General features: G+C 33.9%; 1 protein-coding gene across 1 annotated transcript in view; it reads right to left on the minus strand.

The window, feature by feature from the left end:
* Positions 1–3,060, minus strand: part of LOC115413292 (MICAL-like protein 2) — a 40,758-nt gene extending 37,698 nt beyond the window's left edge. The window contains exon 1 of the mRNA XM_030126075.1: positions 2,760–3,060. Within this exon, the coding sequence (XP_029981935.1) occupies positions 2,760–2,902 (143 nt within the window). The 5' untranslated portion in view covers positions 2,903–3,060. The remainder of the gene's footprint in view (positions 1–2,759) is intronic.
* Positions 3,061–19,417: the final 16,357 nt, after the last annotated feature.

Raw genomic sequence — 19,417 nt, forward strand, 5'->3', positions numbered from 1 at the left:
GGAAAGCAGAGTTAATGCATCTTAAACACAACCACAGATGTTTGGAAGAGGGGTATAATCAAGTCTAGATAAACAAGATTAGATTAGACCATAAAATGATTCTAATTATTAACGTGACATGATTTGACAGCATGATAATAGCTTTCACTTTGCATGTTTCTTGAGTGTGTTGAGTTTATTTCATTTTCACTATCAGCTGAAACGCTTACAAAATGCTTAAGATTTTTTTTCTTTTTCTTTTTTTAACTTAATTCACCAACAAACACTTCATCTCTGTCATTATATTGGTTTTTAACACTCTATCCCTGAAATGATGCTGTGTTTGTCATGTTTTTGTCATGTTCTGATCTTAAAGAATAATATAAAATCACAAATAAGATTAAAATCAGGATGAAAATCAGCCTATAAAAAGTAAAACTGAAACTGCATAGGCTCAATTTACTTATCTTTTTCAAGTGACTAAATGGTATCTATGTAAGAAATTTAAAGGAGTGATATTTTGCTTTTTTAAATGGAATTATGCATTTTAAAACATTTCCCTGTGGTCTGCATAAACTGTAAATGCTATGCTTGGGTCTGAATTCTTCATTAATTCAACTCCACAGGTCCATCTTCAACCCTATTTCTGAGTAATGACACCAGAAAGGTCGTTTTGAGCGCCAGCCCTTTAATGCACATGAGCAACTTCAGACCCCACCCCCTCCTGGTTCTTAGCCTCTTGTGATCATTAATACAACCAACAACTGAACATGTTAGGTAATCGGCTCGAAGTTTGGACATATTTTCAATATGGACTACAACCACTGCTGCTGATAAACAATTATGTTGTACTCGGAGAAACGTTCATCTGAAGTCTTGACCTTACATGTGCAAATGTTATGACGTAACTAGTTATAGACGCAACAAATTAAGAAGGAATTAAAACAGGTTGTAGAAATCCACTCGATTTATGCCAAAATAACTTTGCAGCACCTGGAGGGTTCAAATTCAAACTTTTTGGACAATTCGAGTCCAAATACACAAATAAATGGACCAACGACTAATAAAAGTGGGTTTAGTAAAATATGACCCCTTTAAGTAAATCTGACCCCTGCTGGTCAGACTTTGGGATATCAATATGACATAGAACCTACATATAGGACTTTTTCACTTTTTCATGGTCACTGAAAAAAATAGCTTGAAAGATTTACCTTAAAAAATATTGGAAACAAATTGCACTCAAAAATATCAAGTATTCTGTACCAATAAATGTCAAGTAAAATAAACATATTTGCATCAAGATGAAAAGTTTACATAACATTCATTAATCACTTTTGCACACTGTAAGCCCAGAATTTGTATTTACTAAAATGCTTTAATTACAATGTACTTAAATGAGCTAAGTTTTATGTTACTATAAAATGTTAAGTATATTCTACTAATTTGTAGACATAGTTGAAAGTACGAAAAAGTTTAAGTTGAATGGAATTAAATCACTAAGTTTTAGTCATGACCACACCTTTTTATCTTCGCATTGCATTGTGGGTATTGGGCATGTTGTTGAAAATGTGTTATTTTTATGTGCAGGGGTTCAGAGGGGTTGTGGTGTTAGTGTTAATTTAGATTTAATGTGTGTATGTCAGTGTTTATTGGCCTTTTTGTGTTTGTTATTGTATTTTGTAGAGCTACACCATGAGTCAGAACCATAGGAACAAAAATGGCTTTCCTGTTCATCTAAACTTGTGTTGGTGTAATGGAAATATAACAGTCACATCACATTAAAAGCACTTCCTATCCTGGCAAAAGACACTATGCTAATTTCTATTTATGTTTCAATATGATAAAATCAATAAATTCATAACTATTTTGACCAGGAATAGGATATTGAATTTATCTCTCTTACAAAAAGTTGTTAAATCAATGATAAATTCATTTGGCTGCACTTGAGAAAGTTAGTCTGTGTAACCTAAAATGTTAAGTTGGATAGTGGGGTTGATTTTACAACAGATTTAAAGTACAAATAACTTGTCTTTTAGTGTTTTCTACTTAATAGTTTAAGTCCAATACTTTTAGCATTAAAGTTGAACCTATTTAAACCAACTGATTAGTCGATCATTACTCAAATCATTTCAGTGCAATCACTTGCCTCAAATTTTTGGAGTAAATTCTACTTATCCGGGCTTACAGTGCAGAACATGACAGTATAACAGAGTTTCCACGTTCACTACGAAGCCTCTGAAAGTCCACATGGTTCATATCTGATGACCATAAGAAACTACATTTTACATGAATTCTTTACATGTTCTGATAGAATAAATGGTTTAGAACTTATTAAACATTTCAGATTGGTAGAGTTTTATGGTTTCCTGCAGCCCCTTAGGGTGAAACTGTGAATCTTGTTGCTTGTACTTCTTATATTTTAGGTCTGTAGTCCTGAAGTCTGCACATTCCCAGTGTTTACAGTCATAGTTGGAGCTCCAGAGGAGGTAAACACATGCAGACTGCTGCTATGGTTAGTGGGTCCAACTGCAGAGCTGTGTGGTGGGCTTATTCTGCAGATCCATCCGTGCGTCCTCACTTTACTGTCTGTCTGTCTGTCTGTCTGTCTGTGTGTCTGTCTGTCTGTGTCTGTCTGTGTGTTCGCGTGTCTGTGGAAATAACCCAGAAACTCCTGCGTTCACTAATCAGAACATGCACAGCTTTACCAAACCGGATGTGAAGCTGTGTGCGTAAAAGCTGGAACCTCCACCGTGCGTGTCCGTGGATCCGTCTGTACTCACATGAGCTCGGGTCTGTGTCTGTGGATGAGTGCGCAGAAGGCCAGGCCGTCTCTGAACGACGTGGTCATGTTGGTGATCGACACGTCCCGGTAACCCTCACACTGGAGCCGGCACCACTGCTGCAGAGCCTTCACGGCCGCCATCCCGGAGCTCGGAGCCGGACTGGCCGATCCGTGCGCGTCGGTCTGTGGTGGAGCTCCCCCTGCGTCAGACGGGACACTTTACGCAACTTTCCACGGAAGCTCGGACGTGCACTGGATCCGGTGGCTGTGTGTACGTGTGTGTGTGTGTGTGTGTGTGTGTGTGTCTGCGTGGAAATCACCTTCTAAAGTGGAACTGACTGGACCTGACACCTGTGATAGGTGATGACGCAGCGGGGGGTGGAGCTCATCCCGCCTCCGTGGTTTTTCCCCCCGTGTCACATATGAGAAAGAAATCATAAGACACATGATGGATCCAGTCCAAAAAAATAAATAAATAAATAAAAAAAATAAAAACACAACTACCTAAGACATTTTTATCAACTATATATAGTACTGATACTGTAAAGTCACTAGAAAGAAAGACAGACAGACAGAAAGAAAGAAAGAAAGACAGACAGAAAGAAATCATTCAGCTGTTTTAATGTTAATCTGACTAAGATTTACTTAAATTTCTTACATACATACCATTCAGCTGCCTCTACATTTCATTCAGTTTTTTTTTTTTTTTTTTTTTTTTTTGTTTAGGTAAAAATGAAATTAGTAAATAAATATGAACAAAATAAACAAAATTAATATTAACCAGTCTGAGTGAAATTTGCTTAATATTTTCAATGTGAACTTTTCAACTAAGTTTTGACTTGATGTAAACATGTATGTTTTCTGTGACATTTATAGGTGAAAAATACATAATATTTTTTAGTGCAGTTTGTTACTAAGATTTTTTTATTAGTAAATCTTGTGAGCCTTTTTTTATTCAGCGTATCTGACCATGAAAAAGTGTGTGTGGGGGAAAGTCTTGCAGGTTCTATGTAATATTGACATGACAGACTGTCACCAGAGGGGGCGGTCTAGTACCCAAACACACTTTCCACACATCTGTACTATGGTATCATCAAGTTTTTTCCCTCAAACTAAAACTCACAGACGCTTATTCTGACAGTCACTCAACATAACACTGTCTTATAATCTTCACATGCTGTATCAGCTGATAGTTTACATTTTACCTCTGTTAGCTTAGCTCTGTTTTTAGACATAGAACAGCCACAGCAAAACCTCTGTTTTCTGTACAGTTTGTGGTGTCAGTAGCTGCATTAAAGATCTGTTTGGAATAAACAAAGTCAGAACTGTCACAGTTTAGTCTGAACCATGGATCAACAAGCAGCAACATAGCAAAAATAATAACATCCCATAATAACTTTAAACCTTCATAAGACTCATAATCAAACTCACCTATGTAGAAGAAATGCTGCCATTTCAGCATCAGACTCCATTCTTTGCATTTACAGTTGTGTCTAGTGGAGAAAACAGCAACAGTACTTCTAGGTTTTATCACCGATTCACTTTAACTGACTCTAAAAGTTGTTTCTTTACAGTTCTCATCCCATCACATCCGTTTCTGATGCGTTGTTCAAAGACCCCAGCTCACTATTCCCTCCAGTGGTCACATAAATTCCAAACAACGCAACTTTCTAAGCGGCTAAAATTTACTTAGGGGGTCAAATGAGTGGCCATTTTTGTCAAAAAAAAAAAAAAGTTGTAAGAAATGCATAGAACTGTGTTGAAATAATGCTAATACATTTGTGCACAGACTACTGATATTATTTGACAGTGGAAGCTCTGTTTTCAGAAATATTGGATTTTGAATATGGTATAATAGGGTTAGGGTTAATATGGTATAATAACCCTAACACCTGGTGGGGGGGGGCATTGAAATTAATAAATTCAGTATAGAACAGAATATAGCATAGAATATAAAATAATAACACAGAATAGAAGACAATAAATTAGAACAGAATTCTTAAAATAACATTAGAAAGAGCATAAATAACTGGTGGACGGACGTGACATTACCCATGATGCTCTGGTCAGTACCAGTACTTTATTAGGAATAAACTTATATACTTACTATTGCTAATTCTCCTCTTATTCATAAATGTTAGTATTATGGATCTAAACCAATAACAGCTGAACAAAAACACAAAATGTGGCAGTGGACGGATGTGACATGGTTGTTACAGATCCCATCATACTGATGCTCGGCAGCCATGTCACCGTTTCCACAAATGATCCCTGTGCAAAAACTAGGATCAGAATTATTTATTGTATAGTTTATCATCCTACTAAAGAGTAAATAACAATATAGAATTGTTATTTCTTTTTAAAAATGCTTATTATTAGAAAACTGTTTATTTAAAAAGTGACATGTGACATTCTTCATGTATATATTGGCGTAACATAAGCAGGATGGATCAGCATCATACTCCATATTGAACCTGTAAAAATAAAACATGTGATATGTAGGATAGAATCTTGTAAGAAAAATGGGGGAATCTAAAAGAATAGAATATTTGTTTTCAGGTAAATTCAGTTAGAATATAACTTGCCCATTTGTGACATGAAAATATCGCATTATTTGTGATGAAATTGGACATTTTTAAGGGAAAACATAGTTCATATGACCATCAACATGTTGCAATATAACAGAAATCCTGTACATTTGCATAACTTGCATTTACCAACACAAAGTTCCTTTGGGGATTCACTTACATTGATTTCTTATGCACAAAGACAGAAATAAGACCTCTAAGCAAATTTTAGCCAGAGGACATTTTGATCAGCAGCCATAAACTGCACCAGTGGTTCCAATCCAGTGCATTTTTACCATGTAGATCCCCCTGCAGGTCATTAAAACTGCACTTTACCACAGCATGCAGACACACCCTCAAAGGTTTACTTCCAAAGCAGGATGACTCTAGTTTCACTTACTATGGTGGTTTTAAGTTACTCAATGACTTTTTATCCCTTGTCTGGAGTGGCCCTAAAGGTCAAAACATCATCATCCATCCATCCATCAAACCAGCTTCTTCCACTTATCCAGTTTCACATTTTCAAAAAGTACAAGACTGTCAGTAAATGCAGACCACTGGGCCTATGATTAAACCAACCATGGTGAATAATCCTTCTATGTTGCAAATTCGCTCAAAGAAACAGAGCCATGCATCAAATATAATTTAAAAGGATGTTTAAAACTAAGGTGTTCAATAAATATAAAATATCTAGATTAACTAAGCCAAATATTAGTATGAATCTAAGATTTTGCTTAGATTATATTATTTGTTTATCTATATTATTGTTTGAAACTGCACCATCTTGTTATCTTGTTTTGTTTCTGCAACTTTCCTTCTTGTACATAGGGTAGACATAAATAAGCTGTTACTTCTGCCTACACCTTTTCGCCCATGTTTAATATAGAAATCCAAACTGTATGTATATATCATGTTTTGTTAAATGGACAAATAAATTACTTATTTACTTAAATACAGTATGGAATTTTCAGAAATGAAAATGAACATATGCTTTCAGTTCTGGACTTTCTTCCAGATCAACAAGAAACTCCTCATGTCATCCAGCATGTGTGCGATTTTGTAAAACCAAAGACTGCCTTCGAAACTGAGAAAATCACAAATATGTCCAAAATTATCTCTAAATGGTGAACAATCATTAATTAAAAAAAAAAAAAAAACTACATTCATCTTGAAGAAACCTATCTTGTGTCAATTTTTGTGTTTCAGCATCAGAAAAACAGACACAACTGCAAAACTCTGGAAGCAACGTTTCTCAAAACACGTCTTAAAAAACACTACTGTGGTGATTTGACCCACAAGGCCACCGTACTCTACATATGGAGATAATTATCTGAAACAGCAAAAGAGCTACTTTTCTGGCATTTTGGACTTAACACATTCCTCAAAAAGAATCATAGTGTGATTTTTTAACCTCAGGTCTCTTAGTCTATACTGTTTTCTTCATTAAAATAATTTATAGTGATAAGAAGTGAAAGATAATTTTGCTGAGGCAACATCAGCATCAGCAGAGCTACACCTCCACCTCAAAGCTGTTATCGAAATTTTACTTACCAGTAGAATCCCCCTATTATATTCACAGAAAAAAAGACTAAAGAACAAAGGAAACAAAAAGACAAAACGCAAAGAAAGAGGCCAAACAAACAAAAAATATGCATATTTACAATAATGACAACAGAAAACTATATCAATATCTACAACCAAACTGAGCATCAATCAAAAGCCTATAGAGTTTGAATGACTTCCCAAACATGTGTAATTTAACCCAAACATCCTTCAGCGACCAAAATATCGACTGATGTAAACTGTTTAATACCTGTTGATCAATTAATCCTATCAATACAAGTAAATAATTGGTGTAAAATACTGTTTCATCTTTTCATGGTCATCAGATATGACCCGTTTGGATGTTCAGAGGCTCTGTGGTTACCATGGAAACCCTGTCATCTTCTACAACATTGATTCACCAGTAAAAACCCGTGGAGTTGGATCAGTGACAGTGGATGGACACACTGGGTTTATGTTCAATTATTGATATATTTTAATGAAAAAGTCACTTTTTCTGTTTTTGATACAATATCCCTCAACTTCAACCCTTTCATGCATAGTGGTCACTCCAGTGGACAGTTATTCTACAGCTGTTCTCTTGTATATTCATGGGTTTAGTTGTTTTAGTTCCATATCAGCCAACGCAGCACCATCCCATACACTGCAATTCATACCATTACTGTAACTTTGCTGTTTTTGGTAAACCTGATCTGCACTAACATGTTTGCTAATTGTTTTTAGACTGTAATTAACAACTTTCTTAAACAAAAAGTTGTTGTTTTTTTTTGTTTGTTTGTTTTTTTGTTTTTTTTGTATATTATCTCCATGAAGTAACAGCTAGTATTAGAGTATGTTAAAATGTAAGAAAACACCAGATTAGCTGCATTAAAAATGTTTTTATTTCATAGTTTTCACACAGTATATCACTTTCTGATATTGCGATTTAAATACACGTTTCTTGGCTTCAAAAATTAAAAACATGGCGTCCAGGTGAGTGGATATTTTTGTAACTCCACAAAAAATAGGTCCATTAAAAGATATTAAATCACATTATTTTTTTCATGTCTAAAGCAATAAAAATACTCAGGAAAAAAATCTTGACTAAGGTTCTTATAATTCATGTATGAAAGGGTTAATCTGAGCTTTTATGAACATCTTCATGATCTGTAAAATAAATACAGGAAAATACCTGATTTATACTGATAAAATGTAAAACAGAGAGGATAATATTATAATAAATGGTGATAAATCACTTAAGAAAGGTTAGATATAGTGAAAATTTCATTTGGGAACTGACACAAAAGTAGCAGTGGGTCTTTTTAGTGACTCATTTTAGGTCAGGTTCCACATACAGAACAATTCAATCTGAAGTGGATCAGACCAGTAAAATACTGTCATAATAACTTATGAATAATGACAACTGCAAATATTTCTCTTTGTTTTAGTGTAAAAAAGAAAAAGTACAATTACATGAAAATGTTTGCATTTACAAACTATCCTTTCATAAAAAATGTCAGTAACTTGAAACTTGAACAACAGTGAAAAGTCCTAAGAGAATTAAGTGCAATTTTAACAATATTCTGTCTGTTACTAAATGTTTTGTGTATTTTGTAGAGCCGCTCTGATTTATAAGTTGTAAAAACTGTTAAAATTGCACTTATTTGTCTTAAGAAATTTCAGGTTGTTCATGTTTGTTCAGGTTACGAGTACTCACATTTTTTAAAGAATAGTTTGTACATGTAAACATTTTCATAATTTAATTGTACTTTTTTTTTTACTGTAAAACATACACTGTAAAAAATGACTGTAGAATTAACACCAAAAATTTGTAAAATTGTATCACAAAAAAAAACTGTGACAATACAATGCAAAGTAGTTTATTTGAAAAGATTTTTGTGTTAATGATTAAATCAAATATAGGTGTAGTTCTTACAGGAAGAGTATGTGAACAAAACCAGATTTCTATGTAGAAATGATGTATTTCTATTGTTTTTAGAAAATAAAACTGTAAATTGAAAAACATTGTGGTGCCATTTAAACTGCAAGACCATAATGTTGAAATAACGACCTATTTGCTTTTTTTTTTTTTTAATAAAAAAGTTATTTAAAAAAGTAAACATTTAACAATGTAGCATTTTAAACTTGTAAATTAATGGGTTGGTAGAGTTGGTAGAGCAGCTCATCCAATAACCAAAGGGTTGGTGGTTCGAATCCTGGCTCCGACTGTCCATATGTTAAAGCGTCCATGGAAGACACTGAACCCTAAATTGCTCCCAGTTGGACCTGGTGGATTTGGAAAGTGCATCATGAGGGTGTATAAAATGTGCTAAATAAGTGCAGTCCATTTACCAGTTAAATCCAATGTTAAATATACATGTTTAAAATGTTAAATCTACATGTTTAAAATGTTAAATATACCTGTTTAAAATGTTAAATATACATGTTTAAAATGTTAAATCTACATGTCACTCCATAAATATGTTTACAGTTGGATGTGTTTTTTACAGTATTGTTCTGGTAACCACGGCTGCCAGTTTTTTTCTGTAAAAACCGCAGAATTTTTTTTACAGTGTAGTGAAAAGTTTGGAGTTGTCATTATTTGTGGGTTATTCTGTTATTATTTTACTGGTCCAGCCCGTTTGAGATCATATTGTGCTGAATGCCACCCCTGGTCTAACCGATAACATGCATATGCAGTCAGTAGTGTGTGTTTTATAAAATATTTAAAATTATTCCTCAGTGTCTGTAACATGTCCATGCTATCCAACACAAACACACTCTGACCCATATTTGGTTTGTTTTGTTGTGGTCACTGTGCTCCACACCTGTGGGAATGACCTGACAGTTCTTTCATCAGTATCTGGGTGTGTGTGAACCTGTCGACCGGGTGTGGTTGTGTGTCGGTTGTGTAAGTCGGCCTGTCTTGTCCTGTTGCCTGGGTGTGTTGTGTGGAAGCGGGCGGGCGTTACCTGACACCTGTGCACATGCTCAGTCTCACACCTGTTTTGCTGAGTCAAAGCCTTTCTCTGGGTTGTATAGCCTTTGTAACTTTGCTCCACCCTTTTCACCACTGTGTTGTGTTTGTTTCTGTCATTTATTACCAGGAAATATGTTGATTTCAGTTTAGTTCATGAGGCCATGGACACAAAACAAGACTTTTTTGTGCATGTCAGTTACACATTTTCACTACTGGAGCCATTTCTTATGAACTTATTGTTTATTTTATCCTCATCAATTTTTCCTTATGTTTACTTTTACTTTGTATTAGCGAAAATGTACTGATTTATCATGTTATACACATAATCATAACAATGGGTAATGATGTCATTACATGTTAAGCATGTGCTCTATTACAGCCAACTACCATAAAAAAGAACAACAATTAAAGAAACTTGTAATGCATCAATACTGTTTGGACACAGTGAACATGTTAGCATCTTCCTGCAGATGCAACATTTATAGAGGACTTAATATTCTCTCACTTTTGTAATAACTCAAAATGAAGTATTTTTAAATGTATTTTTTCATAATAAAGTGTAGGTTACTCCTATTATTACAGAAATAAACTGCATCTCAGTAGCACAAAGAGACATAGCAGCTACTTTTCATCTGTTTTATCATTATTATATGTATAAACCCTTAAAGACCCAAACAGCCACCAATGACCAAAACCATCTACTGATCTAAACTGTCTAATACCTGTTGATCCACTATTCCTATCAATACATGTAAATAATTAGTGTAAAATGCAGTTTGTCGTCATTTCATGGTCATCAGATATGACCCATTTGGACATTCAGATGCTCTGTATGGAACACTGAAACGCCGTCATCTTCTACAACATTGATTCACCAGTAAAACTCATGGAGTTTGATACATGACAAGGGATGGAGATGCTTGTTTTTTTGTTCAGTTCATGACATATTTTACTGAAAAAGTAATTTTCTTCTCTGCTTTGATATAATAACCTTTGAATTTACTTTGAGTTTTCATGAACATCTAAATTAGATATAGGAAAATACATGATTTACAGTGAAACATGCAAAATACAGAGGATAACATAACAATAAATGGTGATAAATCATTTAAGAAAAGTTAAACAGAGAGAAAAATTCATTTGGGAACTGCCAGAAAAGTAGCACTGGGTCTTTATGGGTTACTCATAAGCATAAGCAGACATAAATGAATATACTTTAACAAAACATGTACAAATTATACAGTGGTGTGCAATGACTTCTTTACACGTGATATCTGACAATTTTACAAGAGACTGCTGTGTCCAGTGGTGAAAACAATGGATTCTATTTGTATCGTTTCTTTTCTTTGACTGTAAAAGTTGTTTCTTTGTGGACCTCATCCCCTCTTTTTGCTTTCTAATGCTTTGGTCAAAGGCCCCACGGTGGTAGTTTTGTCAGAGTGACTCACTACTCCTTCTAGTGGTCACATAAATCCAACAGTAAATCAGCATTTTTCAACCTTGGGGTCACAACCCTACATGAGGTTGCCTGGAATTCAAATGGGATCCCCTGAAATTTCTAGTAATGGATAAAAAAAAAAAAAAAAAAAAAAAAACACCAAACTTACTAATAAAAAATATATGGTGAGTTTAATTTTTAATTTTTTAAATTTGAATCTTATCCTGTTTGATTGATGGTTTATATTCTCATACATAATGTTGTTTTATCTCACTCCTTTATTTTTGCATTGATTTGACAGCATCATATTATGTTGTCCCTGCCCTCTTTATTCCGATTCATTTAATTTATTCGAAGTGTCGTGTTTCTGCATTTGTTGTACACATCTCTCCTATTGTGTTGCTTCTGTTTTAGTGTTTTTACTTGTATCTTGTATCCTGCTGTTGTGCCCTCTACTTTGTCTGTCAAAAGCACTTGGCAAACTTTTTTTTTAAAAGGTGCTATATAAATAAAACTATTATTATTATTATTATTATTATTATTATTATTATTATTATTATTATTATTATTATTATTATTATTGACAGAGACAATCACAATACATAAGACATGACAAACTGTGAAGCTGAAACTGAAGCACTGTGGTACTGTTTATCTGTTAAATGTTCATTGTGGTCAGTTTCAGATGCTGCAGCTCTTTCATAATTCATAGTTTGAGTTATTGTTTGTTCAGTATTAATTGTCAGCCTTGTAAATCCACCTGGACTGACTGTACATATCCTGACCAAGGAAAATCAAATTCTCATTTTGTGCAGTAATCTACACCTGGCTTTTCTGCCTCTGTCCATAATAATATACATTATATAGACTAAATGTCATCTAAAATTAACATGTATTTGCGACATAGTATAGCAAAACTATTACATGATTAAAAACAAATTGATTTTAGCAACAAAACAAAAGTCTCTGTTTTGAATGTTTGGGGTCACTGGAAATTTGTGACATTAAAATGGGGTCACAAGCCAAAAAAAGGTTGAGAACTACTACATAAAGCCCTGTAGTTCACACACTGTGCAGGATTGTCCTATGTCAACATGTAAGAACAACAAGCTCAAAATGACAGAGCCAGCATGTTGATATTAATGTGTTCATGTCTGTGGACAGTGAGCCACATTTATAATAATCACTTCTTCCTAAATGACAGAAGTCAAACCAGTTATGCCTATATTTACCCTCAGTTATTCATTGCTAAATTAAAAAGATTAACCAACATGGGTTAAACTGCTGTAACAAATCAAACCCTCATATAATGAAGACGATGGCAGTAGTAGATAGCAGTAGTTTATATTTACTTGGCTTTGACACAGGAGCTGGTTTGTGGTGAGATAATCAGTCATCAGCAGAGGTTTTATTTGGTTGCAGTCACATTCTGTGCATAACATGATGTGGATGCTACAGTGAAAGACACGAACACAAAGAACACAAAAGAAAATCATGATCATCAGGGTAAATATTTGGTTTAAACAGATTCAGACTGCAGGTTTATAATAAACAGTGTTCGTTCTCTACAGATGCTTTCACTTTCTAAGACAAACACTGTAATGTCCTATTGCTTTTTATGTTTTTGTACCAATGTGCTGCTGGTTTTTCCAGTGAAACAGGATATTTATTTAGCGGAAGTTTTCCCTGTTTTGAAAATGAGACTAGCTGATGTTTTATAGCAGCTTGAAGGTGCACTGACGTGTGACATTTTACTTTAATTATTACCTAAACCCACCTTTAATCACAAATCTGAACCCTCACAGAGGCAGTGACAGCATGTGACGTTCAAGTCAAAGTTTATTTGTAGCTCAATATACAGTTAATGGAAAAATTATTACACCACCCTTGTGTTCTTCAATTTCTTGTTCATTTTAATGCCTGGTACAACTAAAGGTACATTTGTTTGGACAAATATAATAATAACAACATAAATAATTCATAGTAGTTTAATTTCAGAGCTGATATCTATCCATTTTCCATGGTTTTCTTGATAATAACCAAAATCACTTCAGTTCTTACATCAATATCTATGGCATTGTACTGACAAAAACAGTGCTTTTAAGTATTTCATGTTTTCTTTTCTGTCTGTTTTAGTCACATGATACACACAGGACTTAGTACTTGATTGCATAGCCATTGTTTTTGATGACTTCTAATGGTCTAATAATTTTTTCCTGTATAAAAGTGCAGTACAAGCAGAGCCAATGTAACTTAAATATCCATACAAATGAGACGTGATATTAAGTAAAACGATGAAAAAAAATTGGGGAGGGCTCCCATCCGTGTAATGTATTTTGATTTTTGAGGGGGCGCTACCGAGTCATTTTGCAATATTTTTTCTTGGCGACTTCAAATAAAAAAAAATTTCGCCGGGCTTGAATTTTTGGTCAAATAAAATTGACTTTTCGTTAACGTTGAGGTGGTCAAATTTGCCTTCAAAGAGGTGAGAGAATAACAATAATAATAATAATAATAATAATAATAATAATAATAATAACAGAACCATGCAATTTTAATAGGCCCTCGCCGACATGTATGTCTGGGCTCGGGCCTAATTACAGATTTCTATGAATTTGGACATAAGTACACAAGTCAGCAAATATTGAATGTATAATATAGTTAACCTTTAAAGACCTAAAGACCAAAACTATGTTTAATAACTTCTGAACCACTAATCATATCAATACATGTAAATAATTCAGGTAAAATGCAGTTTTTCATCTTTTCTCGTCATCAAATTTGATCCATGTGGATGTTCAGAGGCTCCGTAGTGAACATGAAAACACCGGCATCTTCTACAACATTGATTTAACGGTAAAATCCATGTCGTTTGATAAATGACAGTGGATGGAGACACTTGTTTTTGATGTGTTTTGCGGAAAACGTCAATTTTTCTTCAGTTTTCTCTGTTGTGATGTTATAACCTTTTGAGTTTTTATGAACATCTACACTCAAAAAAATGATTCTTGGCTCTAATAAACATGAAGTAATATTTTAAAGTAAAATGTAACTCAAATATATGAAATTTAAAGTTTATTTATCCGAAAAAGTCAAACATAATGTGAATATGCTTAGTATAAAGTGAATCTAAACAAGTAAAGTAAACTTTATTTACTAGATCACATAAAAAGGCTGAGCGTCACAGTCAAACACAGTTTATGTAAAAGTTTGCATTAACTAAAGCAAATCTGACTGAAGGTATTTAATTTATTCATATTGACTCAATATGATAGATAAAACATCGTATTAAATGCAACTCTTTACATTAAACTTATGTAATAAAATTGCATGGAAAATTTACATGTAATTAAAATACATGAAGTCAACATTAATTATTAATTATTTTTTTGAGTGTACATAATCAGTGAATTAAATATTGGAAAAATACCTAATTTTCAAGGAATAAAATGCTAAATTTGGGAGGCAATATAATAAATACTAATAAATCAGTCGGAAAAGCTTAAAAATTGAGAAAATTTCAGTTGAAAGTGACCACAAAAATAGTTGTAGGTCTTTAAGGGTTAATGTGGAAATGTTTATTCCAGCTTTTGAACAGTAAACTGTTGTTTTTAGGAAGGATGTTGTACAGTTTTGATGCAGAAATACTCAAAAATGTCATCTGAGGTCAAAGTATTCAGCATTTTTCAGACCAACACAAAGCTGTAAAAGAAACTGGACATCCTGGACCTGGATCAGGCTCTCTAGTTAGACTGGACTCTGAATGAGCTTTAACAGGATATAAAAGTTGCTTGTTAGTTTGTGCTGTTTTTATCCGTCCCACAACACTAAAAACACTCAGACAAAAAAAGAAAGTAGGAATTAGACAGTGAAGACAAGAGTCCTTTGCACAATAACTATGTGTCAAAATGATCCAGAGCTAATTTATTTTTACTTTCACTTGAGCATATTTCATTTTATGACTCAGGCCTATTTTGTTTAGAAGGACACGCTTGAACTCAGTTATGGATCAGAAAACTGTTGGTACCGAAACTAAATCACATGAGTCAGTACCAACAGTTTCATGCATTAGTTTCCATTTTGCATGAATATACATTAACCCTTCAACCCCCGAGACATTTTTCCAGGTAAATGTGCTACTGTGAATTTGCGTCTGTTTCAGTGTCATAAAAGCTGCTGTGAGTATGTTTCTACAGTGGTTTTGCTTTATTGAGTGTTTTAGGGTCAAAACAGGAGGAATAACAGAAAACGACAAAGAGAGGAATTGAAGTTTTACAGGTTTTTACTAAATAAGACACTCAGAATGTACGTCACTAAGAGATTTAGGATTTTGAACATGAGCTGTGAACTGAAACACACCGAACAACAACAAGGATTTGAATTTAGGCCCAAGTAGTTTTTGTTTTGGGGCACTTTTTTTCTAAATTATCTTGGGACCTGGTTGAACTGTAAAAAGCAGTTACACAGTTAAAACTCGGTCAAAACATGTTAAAAAAATAAAAATAAAAATAAAAAAATAAAAAAATGAAAATCATCCCAACACTGCAAACAACAGTAAAAACAAAAAATGACAAGGAAAATGGTGGTAAAAAACAAACAAACAAACAAACAAACAAAAAAACATCTATTTTTATAGTGGGTCAGTCTCACTCACTGCTCTGTGTTTTGCCCCCCATCCCACAGGTGGTGGGGGGTGCACTGAGCATGCTCAGATGTCAATGGAAAGAACAAGGTCTATTCTATCAGCACATTTTTAAATTTTTCTTGTTGAGCAAACAGTTAAATATTTATGAATATTTAAAATAAATGATACATTCAGAACGCTCGCCACAGACACGTCAGGGGTAAAAGGGTTAAAAAAAAAAAAAAAAAAAAACCCTAATGAACTGAAATGTCAAATTAAAGTTAGAAGACATGAGTCAGTATGTGACATTAAATAAGATAATCCTTTATTAGTCCTGGACCAGGGGAATTTACAGTGTTACAGCAGCAAAGAGAAAGAATAATATTAACAGGAAAACAAAATATATATGAAATAAGAAGCAATGAGAAATAGAGTAGAAAAATAGCAAAAAAATGAGATAAGAGCAAGGTGTGTAAAGGAAGTAAAAACTGTAAAAGTTTCTAAAAAGCTAATTATGATATTTAAAAAAAAAAAGAAAGAAAAAAAAGTACAAATAGAAGATATATACAGCATCAATAAGGAGATTATTACATGTTAAAATTGTTGCATGATGGTAATAAACATGTACTTGTTACCATCACCCATGTATAAATATGCATTACTAGTAACAAGTAGGTAGTTCTTATAGTTGCGATTTTCAGTTTTAGTTGTTGATTTCAGATTTGTTTTTACAAGTGCAGAAGCAGATTCAGTTTCTGTTTAAAACATCAGATGACTTTTGGTTTCATTTTGAGTGCCTGTGTTGGGTTTTCAGCTTTAGAAAGAAACAAAAAGGGAGACAAAAAAAAAACTGCTGCAAAAAGTCAATAATCAATGCTCAGAAAGTAAACAGTGCAAAAATACAACAACCAGAAACAAGAAGTTGGAACCTTGATGTAGATGATGTTGTTGATGGTGTCTCTGTAGGATTTTACGTGACTTATATTTTGGAACCACCCTGACCTTGACCTCATTCATTCATTCATTCATTCATTTATTTATATTTTACACCGATCTACATTATTTTTATTTTTTTAATTATCTGCCTCAGATGAAACGAGCCAAATATTACTTACTTCAATAAGATTAATAGGCAACAAATAACCAAAATACAGGTTATCTGATGTTTTCAATGTACATGATAAAGTGCAATTACACATATATATTGGTTTCTGTCCATTTTTCCAACAGATTTATAAATGTTCCATTATAAAGAACATGTAAAGTGGATGTATTGTAATATACAGACTGTGTTTTTGATGTAGATCTGGTAGCTCTGACACAAACATTCATTTGGACTAAAACTTATTCGATCCTTAACTCTCATATTTTCACATTTTGACCCCGGACTGTATCTGGGAAACTATAGCCAACTAATATTTTTGACTAAATTTTCCTCTTTTAGTGACTCAAAGTTGATTTAGTTTCATTACTTTTATTCTGGAGGCATTTTACTTGTAGTCCAGTATAATTTAATTGCATTTTGTGTTTTTGACTGTTATTTTTTCTTCAGCCAGAACTTCATTGTATAACTCCAGGAATGCACGAAAAGTGCTTCTATTATAGTTTTTGTGTTGTTTAAATGTGCTATGTAAATAAACTTGACCTTTTTCCTTATACAATTATGATGTTTTTGTCATAATTTTTCTGTAAATATGGCTTTATTCTTGTAATATTTTTGACATCATTTTTTATTTTGTGTCTTTATTCTCAAAATAATTCAACTAAATGTTCAAAATCAATCATTATGGCTCCAAAAATCCACTATCTGTCATTTGTACTTTAGTTAATGAAACATTTTCGTCACTGTTGGTTTCAGTTGTAGCTTTCATTTTTGTGGTAGTGAATAAAAATGCAGATTAGTCCCATGTAACATGCACGAGTCCCACAGAGTCCACATACCGACCCCACAAACAGCCCCAACGCACAAATACTTAATCCTCCCAAATCCAGACAGGAAATGCCCTCATCAGTCGAGCAGAATGGTTTTGACAGAGCCCCGCTGCTCGCTCTTTTTTCTCTCTTTCACCCTTCCTCCTCCTCTTCCTCCTCCTCTTCCTCCTCCTCTTTCTGCTGTGTGATATATGTGGCCTTTGCAAACCACCATCTGGAAACAGTTATCCTGTGAACGTTTGTACAGAGCCAATAAAAGCATGTCTACCGTCCACTGTGTTATCAGGAGTGGAGAATAATTCAGCCTCGTTCTCTGAGGGGAACATGGGCCGAGTTATTTGCTTTCACTTTCTGAAGGTGTTTTGTGTTTGTGGAGGACAGTGGACATTTTGTTTCCTGTTATGACTCATGGGATCCAGTCATTCTTTGGCTCAGCTGAAACACTTCTGTCGCAGCTTGTTTATCTGCAAACACAACTTCAAGAACAGAGAACAGGCCAGAAGTTGAAGTTTTCTCATATTTAGCTCTCAGATCAACTGGTTATCTTGCATGAATGAATGAATGCATGATTTTTTTTTTTTTTCAGACATGTAAAAAGTACAAAAAAAAACCAACCAACAAAAGTAAACACCTGAAGCAAATTAACAAGATTAGAAAACCAATAAAGAAATGTACGCTGTTATACAAAAGAAAGGCTTAATGCAGTTTTAGTGTTGTCTGAAATAACATGTACATCTGAAAAGGAGTGCACTGTGAAAAAAGGTTTTGGGGGTTGGTAAATACAAACTATGGAAATCAGTTACATTTTTATGAACAGTAATACAGGATAACACAAAAAAACGGGAACTTTTTAACAATCCAATAAAACCAAGAGTGATGGAAGAAAAATATTTTATTCATAGTAATTGAAACCTTAAAACATGCCATTTAAGAAACAATGATGGAATTTTCATTTTTTTAAAATTACAGGGTGACCCAAAAAAACGGGAATTTTTGAAATGCGTATTGGCAGACATGAGCAAGTGGTAGCACTGTGAGACAGTGACCTTGAGCAAGTAAACACACCCCCATTTTAGTAACCATCGGCGGCTGTGCGAGAATTGTTCGGTAACCGTGTGATCTCAAGATTCGGTAACATTCCCTGGCCCCCTAGATCACCAGATTTGTCCGTTAGTGATTTTTTCTTGTGGGGCTATCTCAAGAGTAAAGTGTACACGACTGGACCAAGAACTCTGGATGAGTTAAAACAGAGAATTCAGGATGAAATTCACAGTATCCCAGCTGAGATGTTGCAGCGGTCAATGAGGAATCTCAACAGCAGATTTCAAGAATGCATTCGTACAGGAGGACGCCATCTACAGGAAGTAATTTTTAAAAAATGAAAATTCCATCATTGTTTCTTAAATGGCATGTTTTAAGGTTTCAATTACTATGAATAAAATATTTTTCTTCCATCACTCTTGGTTTTATTGGATTGTTAAAAAGTTCCTGTTTTTTTGTGTCACCCTATAGTTAGCCAGTGAAATCTGTTCTGACTAGTTAAAGTCTACCTATTTGTTAACAGTAACAATTG

Source organism: Sphaeramia orbicularis, chromosome 1 (genome assembly GCF_902148855.1).
Source record: "Sphaeramia orbicularis chromosome 1, fSphaOr1.1, whole genome shotgun sequence".
Lineage (NCBI taxonomy): Eukaryota > Metazoa > Chordata > Actinopteri > Kurtiformes > Apogonidae > Sphaeramia > Sphaeramia orbicularis.